General features: G+C 36.0%; 1 protein-coding gene across 1 annotated transcript in view; it reads left to right on the top strand.

The window, feature by feature from the left end:
• The window catches only part of LOC128995403 (dystonin-like), a 204,773-nt gene that overhangs the window by 75,355 nt on the left and 105,899 nt on the right, over window positions 1–23,519 (top strand). The window contains exons 5-6 of the mRNA XM_054420412.1: window positions 7,221–7,298; window positions 7,815–7,907. Coding sequence (XP_054276387.1) covers window positions 7,221–7,298; window positions 7,815–7,907 — 171 coding nt within the window. The remainder of the gene's footprint in view (window positions 1–7,220; window positions 7,299–7,814; window positions 7,908–23,519) is intronic.

The following is a 23,519-nucleotide window of genomic DNA, read 5'->3' as shown; positions in this document are numbered from 1 at the left end:
TAAATCCACCCTCATTTCCTGTGTCGTGCGAGTTGTACATTACCGGTGTTTAGCCACAATTACAAGTTTGAAAGGTCGCAATCAGTTTTAGATTTCCTCCGCGATTGCTTCCGAAAGCGGAGAATGCAGTTGATTAATCCGCAACACCTGGTTGCCACCGCTCGGCTCCGGTTACTACTGGAGTTATTATACCTGTTAAATAGCCGTTTGTCTTCTCGTTTTCTCACCTAGTTGAGGCGAGTTTCGTACCCTCGTTTGGGCGAGTAAGTTTTGGTCGGATAAAAGTTCATTGGGTTAATGTGGTCTGTTAGATCATTATGTTATCAATCTCATTAGTAGCTGATCATTTAATACCTATTAATCTTTCCCAGTAAAATCTTAAATTACTGCTGTTGTAATTTACGTGATATAAATGTTTAAATACCTTTAAGACCTTTAAAGACGTGATATTAATATTAAAGACCTGTTTTGATTTTAGATGATTTTATTCCATTGAAGTTGATACAAGTAATTAATATAGAAAGAGACCTCTCTTGAACTAAAAATATTTTGCACTGACTATAAACTTTAAAGACTTTTAATAAAAAAAGTTGGTAGTTTTAATGTGTGTAATTTAATAGTGCATACAATAGACAAAGAAGTAATGGAACCTGGTTAATGTAGTGTTGGTGGTTTGATACGCTTGTATTCATTTGAATCTTAGTTTTGACTTAACAAAGGACAATAAAATTAAAACAATCTGGTTCTGTACAATAAAATAATATTTAAGTATATTCAGAAGAAATTATGAACTTTGTGTATAGATTATTCCCCCTTTTACCTGTTAAAGGATATAGAAAAGTAACTTTTTTCTAAAATAAAAAGGTTAATAAGTAGGAATGTTGCTTTTTATGCATCTTGAGATTAGAAATAAAACAAAAACTTTTTGTACTTTAGGGTTTCAATTTTTTAAACGTAGCTGTTGTTTCCTCTTCTAATTTGGATAAATAAATAAAATATTTACATGTTTTTTATAACATTTGAATCTTACTACGATACTTATACTCACTCATTGATACATTTAAGAAATTTAAACCATTTTAAGACCACAGTAATGGAGTATAGCTTTACTATTTAAACGCTAGTTTGGATCAGAAATGATGCCATGTTTAACAGATGTAGATCTTCCCTAAGATCTACCGTAGACAGTTTCCGAACAGCAGTCGGTGTCAGTCGGTAATTGTAGACACTGATGGTCTGTAATTTGAGTAATACCCCTTTATTACACCTATGCAGCAGTGACTCATGGATTGGATACTAGTGGTTATGTCTGACTCTGACTTATCCCCAGATTATGGTTGGACGGAATCCCGAGGTGTATGATGTCAGAGATTCTAAGGAAGTAACGGACTCGTGTTAAGAGCATCTTATGGAACATGTGTTGAAAAGTGACATAGCAGCAATCATATTCCATGCAAGGATGTTGTTAATGGATACTGAACTGCATTATTTTACGATATTCCATGTACTCTGGGCCTTAAACCATTGGCCAGTGCTAAGGGAAACGGAAGATCAGGAGATAGTTTCATATGGAGTATAAAAGTAATCCTGGTACCTCACGGTACTACCAGAAGTACTACTACTGACTTCTCAATGAGGGAGCGAGCTGGTCTAATGGTTAGAGCGCGGTACTTCGGTCTCTGAGGTCCCGGGTTCAAATCCCGCCAAATCACCAATGGATTTTATTTAAGTTATAGTGACACAACCCCTAGGTCTAGCCTGAAGTAATGTGAAAACAATCCTGGACTCATTCCTAGCGTCCTAGGACAAAATAAATAAATAACTGTCTTCTCAATACTAAATAGTACTCAGCACTTCTCAATTGTTGTATTTTGTTGTTGTACTCGGTACTCCCGATACTAAGCATTATTCTCGGTAACAACATCCTTGGTACTTAAAACGGATAACCTACAAGTACTTTTTCTACTTTTTACAACTTCGAGTTGAAATGTAGACAAGTATGAGAAGGATAGGTCCTCAGAGTATAAAAAAAGTTGAGGAATTTAGGATTTCATCCAAAGAAATTCAACTAGTTTAGACACCGAAAATGTGGTACTAGGTTCCAATCTTGGCCACTATCAGCAAATAGTAAAATAGGTCTTGCTCATGTATCTATTAAATCCCATTATCTCATAAACATATTTTTTGGTTCCAAGAAGTACCTACCTATGATAACTCTGACTGATGCTTTCTTTGTATTAGCTGTTATTTAATCCACACAGTTTAGTGAGTCGGTAGCGTCGCGGACTTCGGGCCCAAGGCAGCGATGTCGTGGGTTCGGATCCTGATATATCGATGGATCCTGGTCACGGCCGATAACATTTTATCATCAGTACAGTTCACCTTTGTACTATACCGGCTCACTCCTTGCCTTGCTGTTAACGATCCACGCACAGGCGCTTAGTCTATGTGGACGGGCAAATGCAAGGTTAAAAGAGGCCGCCAACCTCTTTAAAAATAAATAAATAAAATAATTACTTTTACTAGCAGAAGTAACAGGAAGTTTTGACATTTAGTTGCTCTACGAAAGCTAGAAAGCTTCTCCAAGGCTTGTCATAAGCTGCAACTACAAAATACTATTTATAGTAGTATCGTCATATTTTTACTTCTCTTTTACTTCTCTACATATAGGTTATGGGTCAACTGGTAGTAAATGTGTTAAACAGGCTCGCTTGCTTAGAATAATAATCTTATAACATCTCACCTGTCATCTGTTACTAAGTCTTTCTCGTAAAGTAAAGCATTGAAAAAGAGACATTTACTTTTTGCGTCAGATTTTTTAGAAAGCTACTTCCACAACTTTCATCTCAAGTGGTAATTACCCGAGAATGCATAAAGATCTGCAAACGAACCAGGCTGTTGAGCAGAAGTAATGTCTGCAAAAAATAAGTGGACTCTGCAGTTATTATTGCGGTAGTCATTTTTGCTATGTAGGCTACTCGCTTAATGGACAGTCTTGCCTTGCGCTTAATGCTGTGTTATGTGTTACTAAGTAGGGATTATGGTATTAGATCATCAATCAAACGGTTTGAAATCAGTTCACATTTTTATGTGTTTTTTTAGAAAATAATCATAATTTATTTATTTACACAAAAAGTAATTTTAAAGAGTTGATGGGTAAGAACCACCTTTTTAATTGAAGTCAATCAATAAATTTTCTTGTCAATTTACAGTTTGAAGAGAACTCTCTGAAGTGGAGGTTCTCATTCTATCTGTTTTTACAATTAAATAAACTTTATTCTTTGATCCACTAAACGACTTGTTACTTAAGACAAATTGTTTGACAATTATTATCAATACACAGAAATGTAACACTTAATAAACACGAACAAGGATTACATTTATATTGTCTTAACTTAATGTGCCAGTTTGTATTTTATATGGAACATATGGGAAATTTGCCAAAAATAAAACTGGATCTTGTGACGAACCACACAGGGTTTCCGGGTTAGAGGTATGAAGAAATAACTATCTCGTATGATAGTAAAATGTAATTTTTATTTAAAAATAACTGTGCTAATATGTCATAAATAACTTCTTGATCAGCATTCTATGTGTTATTAAATTACCTGAAAGTACAAAAAATATGTCAAATAACTTTTATAAATATATATTTACACTTATACTGTTTACTCACAAGGCGGTAAATACATATAATGGGTGGTAAGTGGTGATCCATTTCGGTTGGACAATCATCATCAGACCCAATAGGGGAATTTAGGATTCCTTTATTGGGCCTGATGATGGTTGGAGTCTCCAATCGAAATCCAACCCAACTTACCATCCTTTATATGCATTTACCGTTATGTGAGTAAACAGTATAAATGTAAATATATTATTATAAGTGTTATTTGACATATTTTTTGTGCTTTCAGGTCATAGATACAACTAGTCACAACTTGCATTTTCCTTAACTTGTAGGTTTTAGGCATTGTATTTGAAATACAACCTTGAAACGTTTTTCACCAATCTTGGTTGTATTTATGACATGTCAGCATAGTTATTTAAAAATAAAAATAATATTTTAATATCATGCGAGATAGTTATTTCTTGATACCTCTAGCCCGGGTAGCCTGTAGTTCCTACTTGTGACCATTTATAGTTTGTTCATATAGATGGGATGTCTACTTTAGTATACAAATATCAATGATACTGGTAAACAAATAGTTTACTACAAAATGAATCCGCTGAACAAAATGATTCAGTCTTACTATTAGAATAATCGTACCAAACAAGTAAACCAGAACCTGTCACAAAGATTAGTTCCAGTTTGGTCATCTTACATGATTTCTACCGAAGTATTCAAAGTCAATGCTGTTAGGAAGTAACTCTTCACCAGCATTATCAGGACAGTAACACTGACATTGTCAGTCTCACTGAAAGGTTATCAGGAATGTCAGAGTCAGACTATATGAGATGTGAGGAGTGTTGATAGTGAGACAAGTAGTGTGAGATGGAGGTCAAAGGTCATCAATGATTGCCGATAGGTCATTTTATTAATTGACGCTGTTTCCGGTGGTCTGAAACCTGAATGGATCTTTGTTGTGCTTTAGAACTTAACAGGATCAATATTTGCTTCGTTTTAAGGTGTAAGATAAAACACAGTGACTAAATGTAAAACTTGACACTTTTAATCTGTTCCCATGTAGACTAATTAATAATTTTTCCCGAAAAGCTTTACTAAAAAACGTTGTAGTTCAGGGTGCTTAGTCCGAGGGAGTTTTATGGATATTAATAGATTGGGCGGTCATGATGCATCTTTGTGTATTAATTCAGCCCACTAGGTTCAGTAATTTTTGCAATCACCTGGAATAAACACACACACAACACATAATCTGCTGTGCAGCTTTTCTGATAAAGTAGTAAAGGAAACAATGCCCCCTAACAAAAGTCTAGTACAGTATAATCTTCCCTGGATCACTTTTGAAAGTTTATCATGTATTATCTACAGTAATCTAAATACTATTTGTAAAAGTACTAATTATTTTAAATGTTTACTGAGATTATTTCAACACATTAACATTTAAGCATTACAACAGTACAGTACTTACCGATAGTTCATCGATTACGAGTCTTATTAACTCACAATTTACAACCTCAAAATACACATTTATGATGCACATTTTAGAAATTTACAGCATCGTCACTAATTACTTTGACATTAACAACCGGTGAAAGGTTTATTCACCTAAAGGTTGTTATAACTTTCAATAACACAAGACAAGTAGTAAATTTAAGTTACGACCTTAGCTATACCACCTGGTGAGGCGGTATGCGTGGTCCAGGCGGTAGATTGGCAGTTTGTTCAATAGATTGGCTGTTTGCTCGGCATTTACACAATTTCTGGGTTAATCTGTGGTAGTGCCACTTGTAAATCCTCGTAGTATGCTATAAGTCAGCTGCTTGAGCTGTTGTTTTTTATTGATATCCCTTATGTAGAGAAACTTTCTCGTAAATAATAATTAGTTTGTGAAACTACATGGTAGGTCAATCAATGTAGGTAGCATAATTAATAGGAAAATATTCACAATTAAATTTATTTATGGTCACTTTCTCAAAATTCCTTTAGGTAAATTTTACATGGCGGTGTATTGAAATTTTCAGTTACAATATGACAATTCAAGAATCATCAATGCGATTTTTGTGTTATTCTGAAAACCTAGGGACTTGTCAAAAGATTTATATCTGTATGGCTTTTGTAAATTAAAACTTCTTATAGAGAGAGTTACCTTCAGTTAGGAGACGTAGGCTTTTTACTAGATGAGTACATTCCAGTTAGACTTAGGACCGAATCATGCAGATTAAAGTTACTGGTGAATAGCAAAATTAGATCCTGAGACTCCAGAACTACTCCTAAGCTCAAACCACTTGCCCAGAAACCATTCATGTTCAGAACTTATAAAGTAGAAGTAGGTCTACAACAAAACCTAATTAAATAAATAGTTTTTGCTTCTGTGTTTCTAACTTAAACTTAGAACCATTTCAATTAGCAGAAGAATTTGTGATATTTAGGCCCGTTTCAATATTCTGAAGTTTTGTAATTTCAAAACTTGCCAAGTTTGTTTCAAACTCAAATGCCTCCCACACTTATATTGATCGTTGGATCTTCACTAAGATCCACTTCATTCAAGTCAAGATTACCCAGTGTAAAATCCGTCCAGATGGTAGCGTTTTTTCATGAGGATGCGAGGTGGCGCAACGCAAGTTCTTGTCCGTGCTGACGTTCAATTGAGGTTTACGGCCAGTAAATGTCCCCTGAGTAACCATTACTCACACCGAGGCCGCTCCTAGACGCAGCCTAGCTCTAGAGTCTGTCTAGTTATAATTAGACGTAATAAAAAAGATTCTTAAGAAACGTAATAAAACAAATGCCCCGACTGAAGTGTATCTTTGGAGCGGTCTGTGCGAGTTTTTAGTTTGAGGTTTGATCAAATTGATTTTGAACCCATCTAAATATTACAGTTGAGAACTTTTCTTTTTCTAATTAAGAAGTTATTAATAACCGGCTGTGTAGCGATTTACATGGAGTTTTGTCGATTGAGCTTGTGGAATTGATTTAGAAGCAGATGTGTTGCTGATTAGTTACTCTTGGTATTTTGGGTTAGGGGAACAGGTTTGGATCCCTACGTGTTTACAAAATTGCCATTGGTTTGGACTGATTTCCCTTATAAAACATTTGTGATTAATTCATAAAAAATTGCCCAGTAACTAAAAGGAAAATACTTGTAAAGGAAGGACCTTAACACAATTAACACAAACAGTTTACACTAACAATTACAATATTTCAGTGTCACTGACAGTATTTTCAACTAAGGGTTTGCTTTGGAAAGAAATATATGTGCGCTAGCTTAGTTGGTATTCTGCTTATCTGAAAATCCCAAGGTTGCTAGTTCAATCCAGAGAGAGATAGATTTTGAATCCATTTAACAACTGTAATTGCTATCAATTGGTTATGTTTTCTAATAAGAGGTTGAAGTAAGAAAGTAAAGACCAGGATTTGGACTGTTCCCTTTGTAAACATAAACAATGCCAATTTTGAAAATGTTAAATCTTTGGTAGATGACTTCTTTGTTGTACTTGTCACATTAATACTTGTCTTCTTAAAAAAAAACACATTTAATCTATACTATTAGGTTTTTTGGAAATATTCTTGTGTCTTATAATCAAGTTTTCTGTTCCAGCCCAGAGAGAGGGGAAAGATGCGTTTTCACATGCTGCAGAATGTCCAGATGGCGTTGGACTTCCTCAGGTATAAAAAGGTGAGTTGAATTTATTTTACACAAAAAATGAGCTGTTAAGAAATGCTTTATGCATCCTTAGCAAATTTATGTGCATATAGGTTAATTCAAATTGTATCAATCGATTTAAAACATTGATACTTGTTTTGAGGTAGGCTCTGTAAAATTGCAACTTTCAACAATATATTGATGCCAGTTTTACTAATGAATTACATAGACGACAATATTAATGTTGTGAAGACAAAACAGTTGTACGGCCATCTTATTAAACTTAGAATTTTTATACTTCTTCTCTTTTATGGTGCTTCAAATAGTACTAATTTTGCCATGAAAAATGTCAAACAGCATTTGAGAGGAGTTTCACTGAGGGAAATCTAAGGTACTTATATCGCCCAAAATGTGTTATCATTGTAAACCTATCGCAGTAACCACTTTGAAATTGAATTTGAAGGATTAATACAATGCTGAGCCAATTTTAGTCTTTACTAGATAGATATATTAGTGGAGTCGTTACTGATTTATTTCCCTTTTGTCCAGATCAAACTGGTCAACATCCGAGCAGAAGACATCGTGGACGGAAATCCCAAGCTGACTCTCGGCCTGATTTGGACAATCATCCTCCACTTCCAGGTCAGTCTTAGGTTCCTACATTCAATAGTGTGTGGCTTTAGCAACAGGTTATCTGAATGTCATCATATACGTCATTATGCTGTCGGCAGGTTACGTGAAGTTATTGTATTGTTTAATACATGGTTGTGAATTTCCAAAGAAATTTGTATTCGTTAGGTTTTTCACGATGGGAGGCTTGTAGTTTTCCAATACTATTTGGTTTTGTTATGGTTTGATGACGGAAGAGCCTCAGAATCGTCAAAATAAGCAAATTTAGTTCATTTTACCTGTGTGTGGATGGATCCTTAGGTTAAAGTGACTATCTGTTTCATACAGTACTCAAGTGTATATCATCAGGTTCAAAAACCTTTTTTTGGTACCGCCTTTGACTATTGATACAACTAGACATTCCACCCCACAGTTGTCACCTTTTTTTAATCAAAATTGTAGCAGTTGATGTAAGCCACTGACAGATAGTGCTGATCTAAATGAGCAATTTCTGTCGAATAGACACACTTTTTTACCAATTCAAACTAATGGCTTATGGGATGTCTGATTCATTATTTGATGGTCAATGGTGCCGCATCACTCGTTCCTATTAATGTTACTGTAGGAGTTGTCCAGTTGAAAACTGAAACATGTATATGTTGTCACCTTGATATCAATCACTTAAATGAGTTTTTCCTCCCACCAAAAACCGAGCGTTACTTTATTACAAAATAGCTGGCTAAAAGAGAGTAGCTTTCTGACAAGGGTAGGTCGGTTATTGTGGCAGCAGGTTGCAATATAGATTAAGATAAGCAAACACCCTCTTTAAATTTAATGTTCATTCTAATACTTGGTGATTAGGTGTTTTTTTTTTCATATTGTTAACCATTTTGATAATCTGACAGACCTCTGGTCCCATGTATTTTGATTGAATCGCTGGGTCTACCATGCTGATTTCTTGAATTAAAACTGCAATAGCCATGTCATATAAGAAAGTCATCAGGATCGTCGGAGGTGATGGTGGACTTTGCCACTATCACAGCAGATGAACATGGTTACCTTGATGGCATAAAATGATCTAAAAGCGATGTTCCAAAACGCCACTCTGATAATGCTAAAGGCTGCTTAATTAACTGCTTTATTTCCTATGAAATCGTACAAAAAAGTATATTAAATATTCGTAAAAGTTAAATAATATTCTCAAAAGATTTAAAATCAATAGCCTCTTTAGGATTATGTAAAACGAAGGAAACATGTACAAAACAAATTTATGCAAAACTTAATGCCTGAACTCCTCCCAAGAAAGCTGTTTTGCTGATATACGACCATAGCAAACTTGCTCCATCATAGTAAACAATTAACCTGGCCTCAGCCATTTAGATTTTATCTGGCAAGGATTCCCAATTAACCCCAATATAAGAAACTATATTGTATAACAAGTAAATTTTTACCTACTAAGGAAGGTATAGGGTTAGTTGACCATACCCAGGTAATATTTTCAAATCTTATTCAGCATTAACTGGTTTTATTTGGGGATTTAACCTATTCAATTAAATTTGTTTTAATTTCTACTTTAATAAAATTAGTTACAGCCTGTTCCCAAAATTAAGTTCAAGGGGAACGTTTCCTCGGCTCCCCCACTACTTTTTTAATCTATTAATCAGCTGATCAGCTGTCAGCTGGTTTTTCTGTCAGGGAGAGGTATAGGAGACGGAATCGCTTTCCCTCAAACTGCGTAAATTTTGTGAAAAGAGTTTAATAATTTGCATATCTAAACTATGCTATTCAAGGATCAGATGTCGTAAACATGCCAATAATCATAATTATCAAGTTGGCTCAGATTAAGATTATAGGTTCAATAAACAATAATTCAGCACTTTTAGTAGACTGCGTTGAGAACTTTTTGGCTAAAGTCAAGTTGATACATGTGTAAAAGATTTTCAAGGTGTAAGCTTAGGAAGGTAAACATTAGTCGATATCCATCGTAACAAAAGGATCAAAATTAGTTTGGTTCCGGTTAGTAACAATTTATTACCTTGTCAACAGTAATATTAAAGTTAAGTTATCGATTTTACTCTGATACGTGGCACAGAGAAGTAAGGTACAGAGGAACATGCTTATGGTACAACCGTGTACTTTCAGCTCTGGCATGATGTGCCGGAGATATACTTGTGACGAGTAAGGAAGAGCCCGAATGGAAATTGCACTGTGCAGAAATTGCTATCACACAGGGCACAAGGTCTTCCTCCACCGTAAGCGTTGTAGTACTTGAGGACGAGGGGAGTGGTCTTGGACTTTGTCTTAGACCAGCACTAGGGCTAGACACCACTAAATGTACTATGGATTGTATCCTCTGTTCCTTCTTTGTTGCGGCTAATAAAACTAAACAGGAGAGAATTTTCAAAAATCAACAGAAACATAATTTTTTTTAACTTACTTCAGTCACATTGGTGGTTGTGTAACCGTATTTGCCTTAAATTCCAAGAACCGCATAGTTTATTTAAGTATTCTCGCTCACAAGCATATGTGGGTTGTATTTAAGGAATTTAAAATGCTAAATCAGTTTGGAAAGTTCCCAATAAAGGCTTGTGCTAATCTATTAACATTACAAGCAGTCAAATTGTATACAACTTTACAAAAAAATTCCATATAACAAATCAGTCATAAATCACGCCTCAAGCACAGACCTCATCAGTAGCAAGTTCACCACCCCGGGCCTTGGATGTGATGAATGTGTCACAATTAGTGTCGTCATCTCGTAATCAGCTGATGATTAATGTGATCAAACTCGCTTGTCACAGTCTAACACTGCTCGTGTTGTCTCATCTTGCCTCGTTTGTCTGCAGATGTGCTAGATGGCGCTACTGGTTGTCTAGGAATGCGAGCAGGGTTAACCTTTTGACCTCCGAGGTTTTAAGTGGTTTTTGCTGATCGTTATTTAGATTTTTCCTTTTGAACACAATATTGTGATTGTTATGAAACAAGTTTTTGATGGACGCATCAGAACAATCGTTGAAGAGGAATGATTTGAATCATCAATCTTTGGAGACAACATCTTATACTAACTCTGCCATTGATTACATCTAACGTTCTACAGCATTCACGATATTAGTAGATCCAAATCATTCGTGTGGTAGTGTAGTTATATCCTTGTCTCACTGGTCTAAGTACACAACAACACGGTTTTCATCCAGATTTGGTTGTTATGCTTATATAAATAGTTTTAGTTGTTACTGATGATGGTCAAAATGGCTCGTCATTGTGACATTGTTGGTATCAGGCGTATATGATAATAGACACAAGGATTTCAAAGGCTGTTGAAATCCAAAGATAGCGGTAAAATAAATCTTCGGGGTCAAAAATAAAAAACATAATGGTTGATATTTTTCTTGCAAATTAAAATTATGATGATATTGGGCGTATATTGAAATAAGAGTGCAGGATGAGAGTAGAATTGTGTGAGACGATCTGATTAGCTTTGCTACCGACTAAGACCAGCTGTTTCTTCAACGAGCATCACTTATTAAAATTACACTAAATCAAGGACAGCTGGGCCCAGTTTTGAACCATCAGAAGCTTTACTTTCCTCATGATCAACCGACAAGTTACTGATTGTCAGCCAAGCAATGCGGCTACTCATCTTTATCCTCCCCCCCCCCCCCCCCAGCATTGACCCTCTAAAGGTATCAATATATTTGCGTAGGTAATGTTTGAGTGATCGGTGTTCTAACTGCAATGAAGTTACTGATCACTGATTATTGGGAGAAGGACCTGGACGAAGCTTGTAGTCTGTTGAAGTTTGTTGTTTGGCTCTGTAGTTTATGATAGGTTCCAAGGACACCAAGTTGTACTGGTCGGGCTGGAGGATAGTCCTTGTGTCTGCTCCAAACTTGTTGTGACTTTTCTCGTAATGAAAAGTACACTATGTCACAAACATGACTTAAAAAGACAAACAAGACTTTAAAATTAATGTAAAATTCAGAAATATTTTCATAGTTATCAATATTTACGTACGCTTCCCGGTTTCCTTGGCTGGCTAGACGCCAATGTAGGTAATAAAGTTTATTAATTTTGAAATTACAAACCATAAAACTTTAAAGAGTTATTGTCTGTTATTTAAGTCACGGAGTTCTTCATTTGACTCGGTTTAGTACTTGCTTATGAAATAGACACTGCAAAACTGGTTCCTGTAAATATTGTACGCTATACTTTCTAAATGGCTACTTTTAATTCTTGAATCGCAATCACAAATAATATTACCTACTAGGTAGGTGTAAACAAGATTGCGCCACTCATCCTACACTCATCCTTCACTCATATTTGGGTTAAAATACACACATAGTGGCGTCCCCATCTTAAATAATTGATAATTGATAAACAAACATATTTCTCCTCAGTGAATATATTACCATTCAATTTATGCATATGTCAGCAAATTGTAAAAAAATGAGTATTTTTCAATTAAAGTACCTGTGATTGAGTAGGCCTACGGATTTTTGTCATGCATTAACTAAACATCCCTATAGTAAAGGTTATCATTCAACTCATTCCACTGAGCCGATTTCAGCTCTGGTATGTTGTGCCTGAAATATACTTGTGATAAGCAAGAAAGAGTTTGAGAGCACTGTGCGGAAATGTCTATCACAAATTTATATCGGGCGAGGGGGTGGTGTTGGACTTGCCCTAGACACCAGCACTAGTGCTAGACACCACTTAAGTGTACCATAGAGTGTATCCTCTGTTCTTTACTTCTCTGTGTTTCGGCCAACACCTTGATGACAATCTTTAATGTTTGATTGTGTTTAATGCGTACGCTGGCTAGAAGGTGAGTCACAACTGGTATGGCTGCCTGTGCAGGGTGACACACGCATAACATTGGACCTGTCTAAACATGATAGTTTACTGTATATAAGTGCTGATATGTTGTGTGTTAATTTAAAACAATTTATCTCGATGTTTAAGGTCCATTGTTATGCCCCCTTTATATGTTGCATGTCTGTTGTCCCATGTACTGTATGCAGCTTCCTACCTGTTGTGGCAGACCTTACTGGTGTATTGTTAATGCTAATTAGTAATTAGTTGAAAATGTATTTTCATCGAGAGCTATTTTTATATAACTTACACAACAGGAAAACGTAACATTAGGCTGTGTAAAAAAATATTCTCGTAACCTGCTATAGCGGGTGCAATACCTAAATAAGATGTTATTAGAGTTGAGGATAAAATGGTAGGTGATTTTGTGGCATGTACCCCTTATAGCTTATAGGAAATCTATCCCCAGCAGCATTCGCTAATAAATGGCTTTGCTGCATTTTTATTTTAGCTAGTTCTTTTACTATGGATGGACGTAGACATTCTATTCCAATGTTTAAGTTATAGTTTTTTTTTATAGAATTAAGATTAACACAATCACCATAGTCTGTGGATGAACAACTAAGATGTCATTAAGGTTTTCCATAAGTAAAACCATTTTTAACGAAGCTATAAACTAAAAGAATCTCTTTTCTTTGTCTCTTGAACTATTGTGGTAAAAAAATTAAGTAAGATTTTTTTTGTCATTAGCAGCAGCATACCTAAGTACTCACTAAAATTAATGTTATTAAACTATGAAATAAATCTGACAATTTTTAGGGATAGTTTTAGTAGAAATCCAGCCGAGTAAGCGTAAATAGAAACTCCCTTACTCTGCAGGTTTGCTGCAGCGGGGGTATTCAATGGTTGCAAATTACCAACTCAAAATTTAATGTACTGCAAAATATTTGAATAAAATTGTGATTGTGATGCTTTAAGAATGCAATGGTGCCAAATAGGTCTTCAAACCTAATTAATTCATAGGACAAACAATTTGTTGTCCAACTGTTGTATTTTTCAGTTGAAATCATGTTATGATCTGCGTTACCGACGCGTAGTTAGTGATGTTGCTAGTAGATAGCGTTGCAGTGGTGTGTGTATGTGACTATGTGTACCAGATCGCTTCACAGACACAGCTGACGACACCATGTAGTTCTGTTCGTTGCCGCGAGACTGCGTGGCGATGCACGGCAACAACAATAACAATATCAGCTGGAGATAAGAGGAATGATTACGTTGTTATGAAACTGTCAAATCCGTTGTATTGTTGCTTACCATCATGCCCACCTGTCTTTAGAAACCACGTTGAACCATAGTACATAGCAAAAGTAAACTTGGTTTAGTAATTAATTAGATTAAAATTCAAATCAAGTGCCAACATTAATGACACAGCCCAGTTCTATCACTTCTGTAAGCTCTTCACTTGACTTAAAAATAAACTGAGTTGTATTTTTTTTTTATTGGAGATCGTTTTCAATAAACTATTCACTTATTACAAAACTATGTATGATTCATGTTGAAACTGAATGATTCATAAACATAAACAAATTATGTCACTAGCCCGAAAGTAAACGTGTTTTATTTGAAATAATTTAACTGTCATACCAACCCAAAACAGCTGTTAGTGGTATAAGCATTCGAACCAGTGAAGTAATTTGTTAATGTTCAAGATCCATACCGTGTCTGTTCTAATATTCATGGTGTACTATTGGTCTGTGCTGTGGTTGTGTACTTTTTCAACCATGTAAGATTGTTATGATGGTAAATAAATCAAAAGCTGATTTCTGATAATAATTCTTCTTCGATGACAGGAATTTGGTGCAATCGTGTGACATTTTAAAAACCCTGTACGTCAATATCGTTGCAATAGAGGGTGGTGATAAAGGAAGTCAAGTTTCCGGTCTCTCCTTGGTCTGCTTGGCACGTCTGTCTGTACGACCGTCCCGACTGCTCTTCGGTCCTTCGTAGCCAGCAGGTCCCAATATGATACTTTGTAATAATTAGCCGCAGCTAATCAATCAGTCTGGAACTTTTGGGTTCGGTCAATTCGTCTGTAGAAAGGGTATACATTCGTCGACCATAAGTTTAAATAAACCCCACCAAAGTAGCCGAGTAAAATTATCTCGCGTTTCCAAAAGTTAGATTTATTTGGAAAGTTGTTGTTTAGTTGTATTTACTAGTTGTATTCACCTACTGTAAATCAATTAGTTTTTGCCATAACGATCCATGATGATTGTGATCAATTTAACCAATCGGTAATCTATGGAGGAGCGGTTGTTCTTGTTGTTAGCGCGAAACTTAGAGTCCCGGGTTCTAATCCTGCTCATCACCAACTGCTACGTGATAATGTTGTAACCTGCGACAGTGTAATCTGTTGTTGGAAACCCATCTTAAGCTGTTTGTCCATCTGAGTAGAAAACAAAACAATATGTTTCTCAACAAAACAGATATTTTTCTCCACAAAACTGATGGGTTTCTCAACAAAACTGATAGGTTTTTCAACAAAACTGATAGGTTTCTCAACAAAACGGATAGGTTTCTCAACAAAACGGATAGGTTTCTCAACAAAACTGATATGTTTCTCAACAAAACTGATATGTTTCTCAACAAAACGGATAGGTTTTTCAACAAAACTGATATGTTTCTCAACAAAACTGATATGTTTCTCAACAAAACTGATATGTTTCTCAACAAAACTGATAGGTTTTTCCACAAAACGGATAGGTTTCTCAACAAAACTTATATGTTTCTCAACAAAACTGATATGTTTCTCAACAAAAGGGATAGGTTTCTCAACAATACAGATAGGTTTCTCAACACAGATAGTTTTTTCAGGCAAAGGGAACGTTCTCTGTTCCGGAGAACTTACTTTGTTTCTGAGAAGTTTCTCTGTTTAGAAGAACTCACTCTTTTAAAAGTTACACATAATTTATTTATCTTATCGGCCAATCCAGTCCTTGCGACATAAAAGTTCCGCAGTTAGACTATATGACGCCGACAAACAGACCTAACCTATAAACTTCTGCATCATTGGAGTTATTAGAAATTCTCGTCACTCATTTCCTGACCAGACTATATTGTTGACCTTCTCGCATGTTGCCTTTTAAAGTGCGATATGCGGCGGGATTGAATCATCGTCCAATTCTTGTACTGTTATTGTTTGTCAGTACAAGGTTTTCCTCCCTTTTCTTTTTTTCAGTACAAACAGGTTTTGTACGTTACAGTATTTAGTTTTTGTTCGTCAGTTGGAAGTTTTGTTCATTTGTTATACTTCATGATGGATTGAATTGGAATTGGTTTTGTCTAGCGTTGTATAGAATTTTGTAAATACCGTACTTGTTTTAAATCTGCTGCATTTCTCAGATTTATTTTACGGTTCTTTGGTTCTTACATTCTTGGGGTTCTTTGCTTCTTGGGGACCTCCTATACAGCCAGTTGAAAGTCTTGGTCCCGATTTATTCTTATTCAATGCTTTAGAAAGCTATGTCATCATTGCGTTAGTGTTTATGCACAGTTTTGTTTGTGTGCATTCTCTATGCTATTGGGATATTTACGTGTTCAAGAGGACTATCCAAATGATGATCTTACGTCGACCTTTTTTTACATAGCATGTATCTATGGATGCCCCAATGACAAATTACATCAAGAAGGATCGAACCAGCAGCTTTCAGATTTGGAAGCGAGCAACAAGTATCATAAAAACTCTGCTACCCAAATAATTGAATCTCTTTGTAACCAATCCGTTCATGTACGTATGTGCTTTACGAATTCAACTGACACTGCACAAAAATTTGCTTTAGCCCAACATCACTAACACAATTTTTTGTTATCGTGAATCAGCTCTTTGTTGGGCTTCACGCATTTTTGACCCTTAAAGAAATTTAAAGAAGTCCAAAGAAACTTGCGTCCCTTTGATGGTACAGTAGTTCACTGTTACACTGAAAGTATATTTTGGCTCAAAGAAATTTGAAGAAGTCCGATGAAACTTACGTCTCTTTGATAGTAGTCCACTGTTACACTGAAAGTATAGTAGAATACGAAGTCTGTTGCGGCTAATCTCCGAAGACAAGTTTTTCCTCGGAATGTTCCACTTTGCCCACATCTAAGTGCATTGCGACACATGCTGTATAATGTAGGATGATGCTGGGCGTTTATATTCTTGCTTATCCACAGCCTTAACAACAATCACAACGCATTACCTTTTTGGAAGCATCAGCTGTTTCCATGCCCATTGCCGTCGTTCTTCATCATAGGTGTTTAGGTGCGGTGGAATGTATTGCAGAGTTCCCCACTTATCGATATTGTCATGCTAATATTTGAGGTTAGGTTCTGCTACAATGGTACAGTCTGGTGCGCTGTGCGCGGCAGGTGAACTGACTGTACCGTCCTTGGTTGTGGTTGTCCCCGCCATCGCGCGAACGCTCGTGGTTTTCCCTCGCAGTTTGGTTACAGAGCGCGCCGAAGAAAGATGGCGACCGATCAGCTGTTAGTGTTTTTGACGTTTAGTCTGTGTTTGTGAAGTTTTCGGATACTGTTTTCGATTTGTTGTGCCACTTGTTTTATTGTGTTTCTGTTGGGATTTTTTTTGCGACAGTTGGATTATTTTGTAGCTTTCTAGAGATTTCTCGGTTTCACCGCCGGGATCACAGTAATTTCTCTTTTGCGGATCTAATTAACGATTTTAACTTTTTGCAGTTTACTAAAATTAATTGCTTCATTTATATAAAATTTTAACAAATTAATTGTTTTACTTTCGAGCCTTAGTAAAAACATAACCCACAAACGTAAAAGATAACACTCTAAATTACTAAAAGGATAAGCTAATTAACTTTGTATAAATATAATACATTAATGGAAATTCAACGCGTATATCACAAGTCCTAACATTGTTTTAAGTCATTTAATTACTCCCAACGCATTTAACCTCTAGTTAATTCATGCACCTGTGCGGGCTAACTGCCTGAAGTCATTGACATGGTTCATGTTTACAATAATTATTTATTTACAGTTTTGAGTACAAAGAATTTGTGGGTCAATTCGTTGATTTGTTGCAGACCCTATTACCATCAGAATTATTATAAATTCACTATTTGTTGTTGAATTATGAGTGGTATTCAAATGAAATCGGAATGTATTTTTGCATTCTTCATAATTAACTTTCAATTACGTTTTACTGAAAGATTATTGCATACGATCGAATATATAATGGACGTTTAAACTTGACTACCTTCTATCTCATATTCATTATTTGTTTTAAAATAGCATTTCGTCTTTTTCTTTTCTAACATGTAAAGTTTTCTTTAATTGTAAAGCACATATATGTTTAATATAATTTAATGTAACAGTGAATCCATCCTCTTTAATATACTTGACAACTTGCTCTTTACTTGATTCAGATTGTTTTATTTTGAGAGCAGAACCTTTTTGCTTTTTAAATTTAGCAAAACTATGAATCATAAATTATCGAATATTTTCGTTGACCACTGGTTGTGAATGACTATTAAACTAATATAATTCATTAATCTTTTGTAGTGTCGGGGTTGTATAATAAGGTATTTTTGAAAGGGAAAATACTTCATTGGCTCCCAAGTGTCCAAGTAAGGACTAAAATATCCGTGTAAATTTGTAGATCTATTCAAAGTCGTCTAAACTCGTGTTACGATATTTTAAACATTGATTTTTTTTCAATCAATTGATTTTTACACAGTTAATTGTTCTCGTTGAGTATAGCTTACACACTTTAACTTCGACGGTTTATTTGTTGTAATGTTATGTCTAAAATACCAATTCGATTTAGGGAGATATTTCATATTCGTTATTGTACAGAGTTCTTGACTTTGGATCAACAATTATTTTTTCACAAAATAAATGGTGCCCTGATTCACATTTTTGTCATAAAACATCATAGATACAGCTCTCTCTTGATTAAGGCTTACATACTAATTAATCATACTTTGGAGTAGATACAGCATTTACAAACGATATTGAAAGCCTGTCCCCATTGTCCCCCAAAAAACTGCTTTTCATCCGGGAATTTTCATGGCCAAGCATCAATCAGACCTAAAAAGGCAAGTAGGGCGAGGTTGCGGGACAAAAGACTGTCGCAAATTGTCGGTTTAATGGGTGTCTCAGATCGGTCGAGTTCCAAGAAAATTAGGCAATGAAAATTGTCTAAAAGAATTTGCTAAATCCTGCAAAGCATTCATTTTTTACAAGCACATCTGTACAAATTCCTCAATGAATTGTGGTTACATTATTCTGAGATTTGTAGACTCACTGTCAACAAAACAACGACCGTCCCATTTCCCTACTGAAGCAGTTTTCGCAATTCCACCAACGTTCTCCTATGACCCCATCCTCTTGCCTCACTATGTCACCAGTCAGTAAGCCACCGGTTTGGATTCATTCATGCCTATATTTAGGACTTGTCATGGCGGTCGTGCCTAAGCATATTTGCGTTCATTTAGATATGTTCGTTATGACATTGTGAGAATAGTGGGGGAATAGAGGATAGTGCTGGTGAATTAATGATTGCAGCGGTTAATTTTGAACCATACAATTACTGTCAGGCCTACTAATTTTTTAGAGGAGTAATTTCGGATGTATGATGTTATGTTTTGAAACAATTCAAATACCGGTACCCTGGTTTGATTTTGGATTAAAACAAACCAAATTATTTACTGACGTAGGTATTTGCAACTTGTCACACATTTATTATACATTGAATCCCTCTAGTAATTTTTGTTTTACTATGTTAAATGAACAAAAAACCGGTACTATTGGTGGATTTCGATACTAGTAAATTTAATAATCTGTTAATTGAGTATTTACTTTATTTCAATACATTCCATCTCTAATGATTCATCACTAAATTACTTGGCTATAAAGTGACAAAATCTTTTGGTTCTAGCGGTGGATGTTGACACTAATTCATAATCTTCTAATTTACTAAAAGAATAACCTGTATTAACGAAGTAGCACAACAAATCAGAAACGGTATACCACAAGGGTGTGTATTAGCCCCAGTGTTGTTTCCCAGGCGATCCGCTGTGTACTAGTGTGAACGATGTCGCTGTATAAGTTCGTGAAGACCTCCACCTCCACGCGGGAGGGTCGTGGAGTGTCCCCGGGCCGACTGTTTGTCGAGGGTCGCTCAGAGGACGACCATGTGAGATCCATGGAGGCGGTGTACACCAGGAGACATCTGTCCACGGACTACCATGGGAGTGCGGAGGAGTCTAGACACTCTGCGAGACGTCCTGGCGGCGTGAGGAGCGTGACGACCCGGGTGGTGAGGAAGACGACGACGTTGACCAGAGGGGAGGAACGCAGCGTGACCGAGAGTCTGGTCAGGGAAGGTCATCAGAGGTTGGAGAATGTGGCGCTGGAGAGGAGTCATGACCATCGGGCGATACAGGCCAAGAGGGCGAAGGTAGCCAACTTTGATAATTGGAAAATGTAACTGTTAAGTCAATAAATTACTCAAGTTTGCTCGTTTTCTAATCAAGAGTTTAATGGTTCAAAACTGGAGCTGGTGATCGTTCATTGGGTTTGGAATTAATGATCCTGGCTAAAGGAACAGCTGGTCCTTGTCTATAAAACTACCATAGGAATCTTACTGATTTGTAGGTCCTTCATTCATATTCTGCTTCTGTTGGCGCCTTTGTCTTATAGACATGTTCGAAGTTTGGACGTCACTATCTTTTCTGTCAGGTTCTCAAACCTTATATATCTCTTTGTTGACAAAGACCCCTGTCAATTTCATTCCAAATAACGTTCAAATTACTGTCACCTTGATTAATTTTCCCAACGTGTTTTATACAGTTAATCGTAGGACGGACTCCTGACTTTACTTGGTTAAATCTGATGATGTTTGTCACGAATTGCAAATTTTTTATACCAACTAGTGTTTTTAAAACTCAAAATTCAAATAACTCTTTATGGATTTACATTAATTTCATATCGAGTGTTCCCTCTTGTGAGCTATTGCGGAAGCTCACTTGCAGCACAGCGACAAAAAGCCTTGCAACAGCGTAATATGGCTATGCTCAGTTGGAATTGAAACCGCAAAGCGTGACTTGCAATTAAACCCAATTATGGTTACCTTGTCACTCCGCCGGGCACACACCGTCCCGGAGACATTACGCAGGATGTACCGTTGGAACACATTCTGCAGATGTCTAATGGGTCCTTGAGAACATGTGAAACACTAGCTGCAAGTTAGACATTAGAATAGCACGTGGAACACACTCTTCAGATTTAAGATGTGCCATAGAACACATTATGTATTTGTGGGACGCTCTTCTGAAACACATTAAACACTGCATACGGTATATTTGCCTGTAGAACAAAAGGAACACTCTAAAGTCGTTAGATTTTAACGTGAAATACATTTTTCAGCTCTTATCTGCGTATTTAGACTACGTGAAACACCTCTAGGGGAACGCACAAGTCACAATATCTTGATCTTACTGGAGAACGTCTTAGTGCATTAGATACCTCAAATATCTATGTGCAATAGACATAGATTCGGTTGCTTTATCAAAGGCTATCTTCATCTAATACCTAACCTAACTTACAAGCTAAAACCCCTTCATAAATGTTGGCGACGAAAAGCACATCTCATTCAACAATACTTAACCCAACTTTGCGGCTTCGAACCTTTTTGCCTATTTCACTAGCCAAGGTGTCAACATATTTTTTTCTACATTACACCCTGACGCAGCAGACCTGCACAATGGGTTTATTAGCTGGATGACGCACAGTTGCTACGTCACAATACACCGATCACTACGGTACTAACATTACAGTAATGTTAACGGTACAAAGGTACACGGGCCATATGGTGTGTTGTGCTGCGGTAGAATACTGTCCTACCGTACTGAGGTTGTCTTCATTCATAAAAGTTATACAAGTTGGTTGGTAAATATTTTCCAAATTACAATTCGTCGATTTTTACCATTTAAAAGGTTGGAAATTGCAATTCAGACAAAACATTTGTATCCTTTCCCCATTTTAGCGTTTTTTGTCGTAAAACGTTACTTGAATCCTTGTAAAATGTTCGAAGGTGTTAATATCGGCGTTTATGTGACCTCCAACAACGTATCTAACAATTAATTGTGAAATAGTTAGTTGAAAGGTTAATTTTCCTAAGATTTTGGAAGAGATTTCAGTTAATTGGCAGCTAAGTTGCCGTAAATGTAGGAGTGATATGCCATCATGCTGAGCTTATCAAAGTTGAGATTTACGTGACGAAGAATGCTATGGCTATATAAGGCGAGACCAGTTGGAGAAATCTAGGCTTTAACTATAAATCTTTGTCGGGGGTTTTCGAGGGTATTCTGATCAAGAAATTAGTTAAAATGTTTAAAAAATTATAAAAAGTTCTAGGGTATTAATATAGGTGAATTTAGTGCTTACCTAGTAATCAGAAGGTTTCAGATTGTATCCTGAGAAAAGTTATTAGCTTTTTGATAATTCGAAACTTGTCACAGCTGTTCATTTGGCTTTTATATGACCCTGGCGAAAGATTAATCTGGTCTTATAGTACAGTTAGTAACAAAGCTACATAGATCATCTCACTCCGTTCTATTTTTTTGATTTCCATTTACATTATTTAATTTGAAATACCCAGTCGCATCCTAATTTGATTTGTAATTTAAAATGTACAGTAGTACTTTTTATTTTCGTTGGAATGCAATTGATTTGTAAAAAAATGATTGATTGAAAAACTTTTCGAATAGAAACGACTTATTCTTTTTGAACTGGCTTGATTTAGAGAAGAGTGTTTTTACAAATTCGATCTTAAAGTAAGGCATACTTGTTATTTTATGACGAAACAACACCTCCTCTCTTCTCAAATGAAACCTGACACAAAACTCTTCACAGTGTGGGAACTCGTACGGAAGCAATGTATCAGTATCCAATATAGTACAAGCAATTAGTCTTTAGTTTCCCTCCTCATTTAGGACGCCTGATCGGTTTTTAACAGCCAGTTAACACGTTGAAAGTGTTTCCTGATATTTCACACATTATTGGTACATTGTTTCACTTCTCCATCGGAACTTCGATGCTGATCGAGGAATTTAATCATTAATCTTCGTTACATTGTCATAGCATTTATTTTTATTCAAGGCCGGTCAAAATCATTTTAAGATTTTAGGTTTAAAGTGGGTAAATATATTACCTGGCGGTTTATTTTCTCATTTGTTCCCCAAGTTAAAGCAGTGACTAGGGCTCATACTTTTCACTAATCAATAATATTTAAGTTGGTAAAAACAAAAACATAAAGTTGACAAACAACCAAAGACCTCTCTACGAACCAGACAGAAATAACCGTTACATTTCATTCAGCTCATAAGGACAATTTTACGAATAAAGGTGGTTTTGCTCATCATTGTTTACAGCTGTGACTGCCAGGCTTCTCATCATATTGTAAAAAATACAATAACGGTTTTTATTTGTTCCATCTTAGTGAACTATTGTTTCGTTGATGTTGTATAAAAGCTTCTTCTTTATTTCACGGTAGATTTTACAATTTTTGCTTTACTATTTGTATTACTGAGGTATCAAAAGACTAGCAATCGCTTACAAATTGTGTGTCATTATTGCTAGATGTGTGTGTTTTATGCCGCAATGTTTACAAACGCTTTGTTGCGATATGCGTGTGTTTTAGATGTTAATAACCTTTTTGTTGTTATCAGGCGCTTATCAACCGGGATTGCAGCGTCTTGGCTCACTGTATAATCCTGCTGAGATAGTGGAGTGAAGTAATCGCGTGCTTAAAATCATTTG

Source organism: Macrosteles quadrilineatus, unplaced genomic scaffold (genome assembly GCF_028750875.1).
Source record: "Macrosteles quadrilineatus isolate MER2022 unplaced genomic scaffold, UCM_ALF_1.0 Scaffold_5__1_contigs__length_97177068, whole genome shotgun sequence".
Classification (NCBI taxonomy): Eukaryota; Metazoa; Arthropoda; class Insecta; order Hemiptera; family Cicadellidae; genus Macrosteles; species Macrosteles quadrilineatus.
The sequence above is the reverse complement of the archived record's forward strand: the minus strand, read 5'-3'. Positions and strand labels throughout refer to the sequence as shown.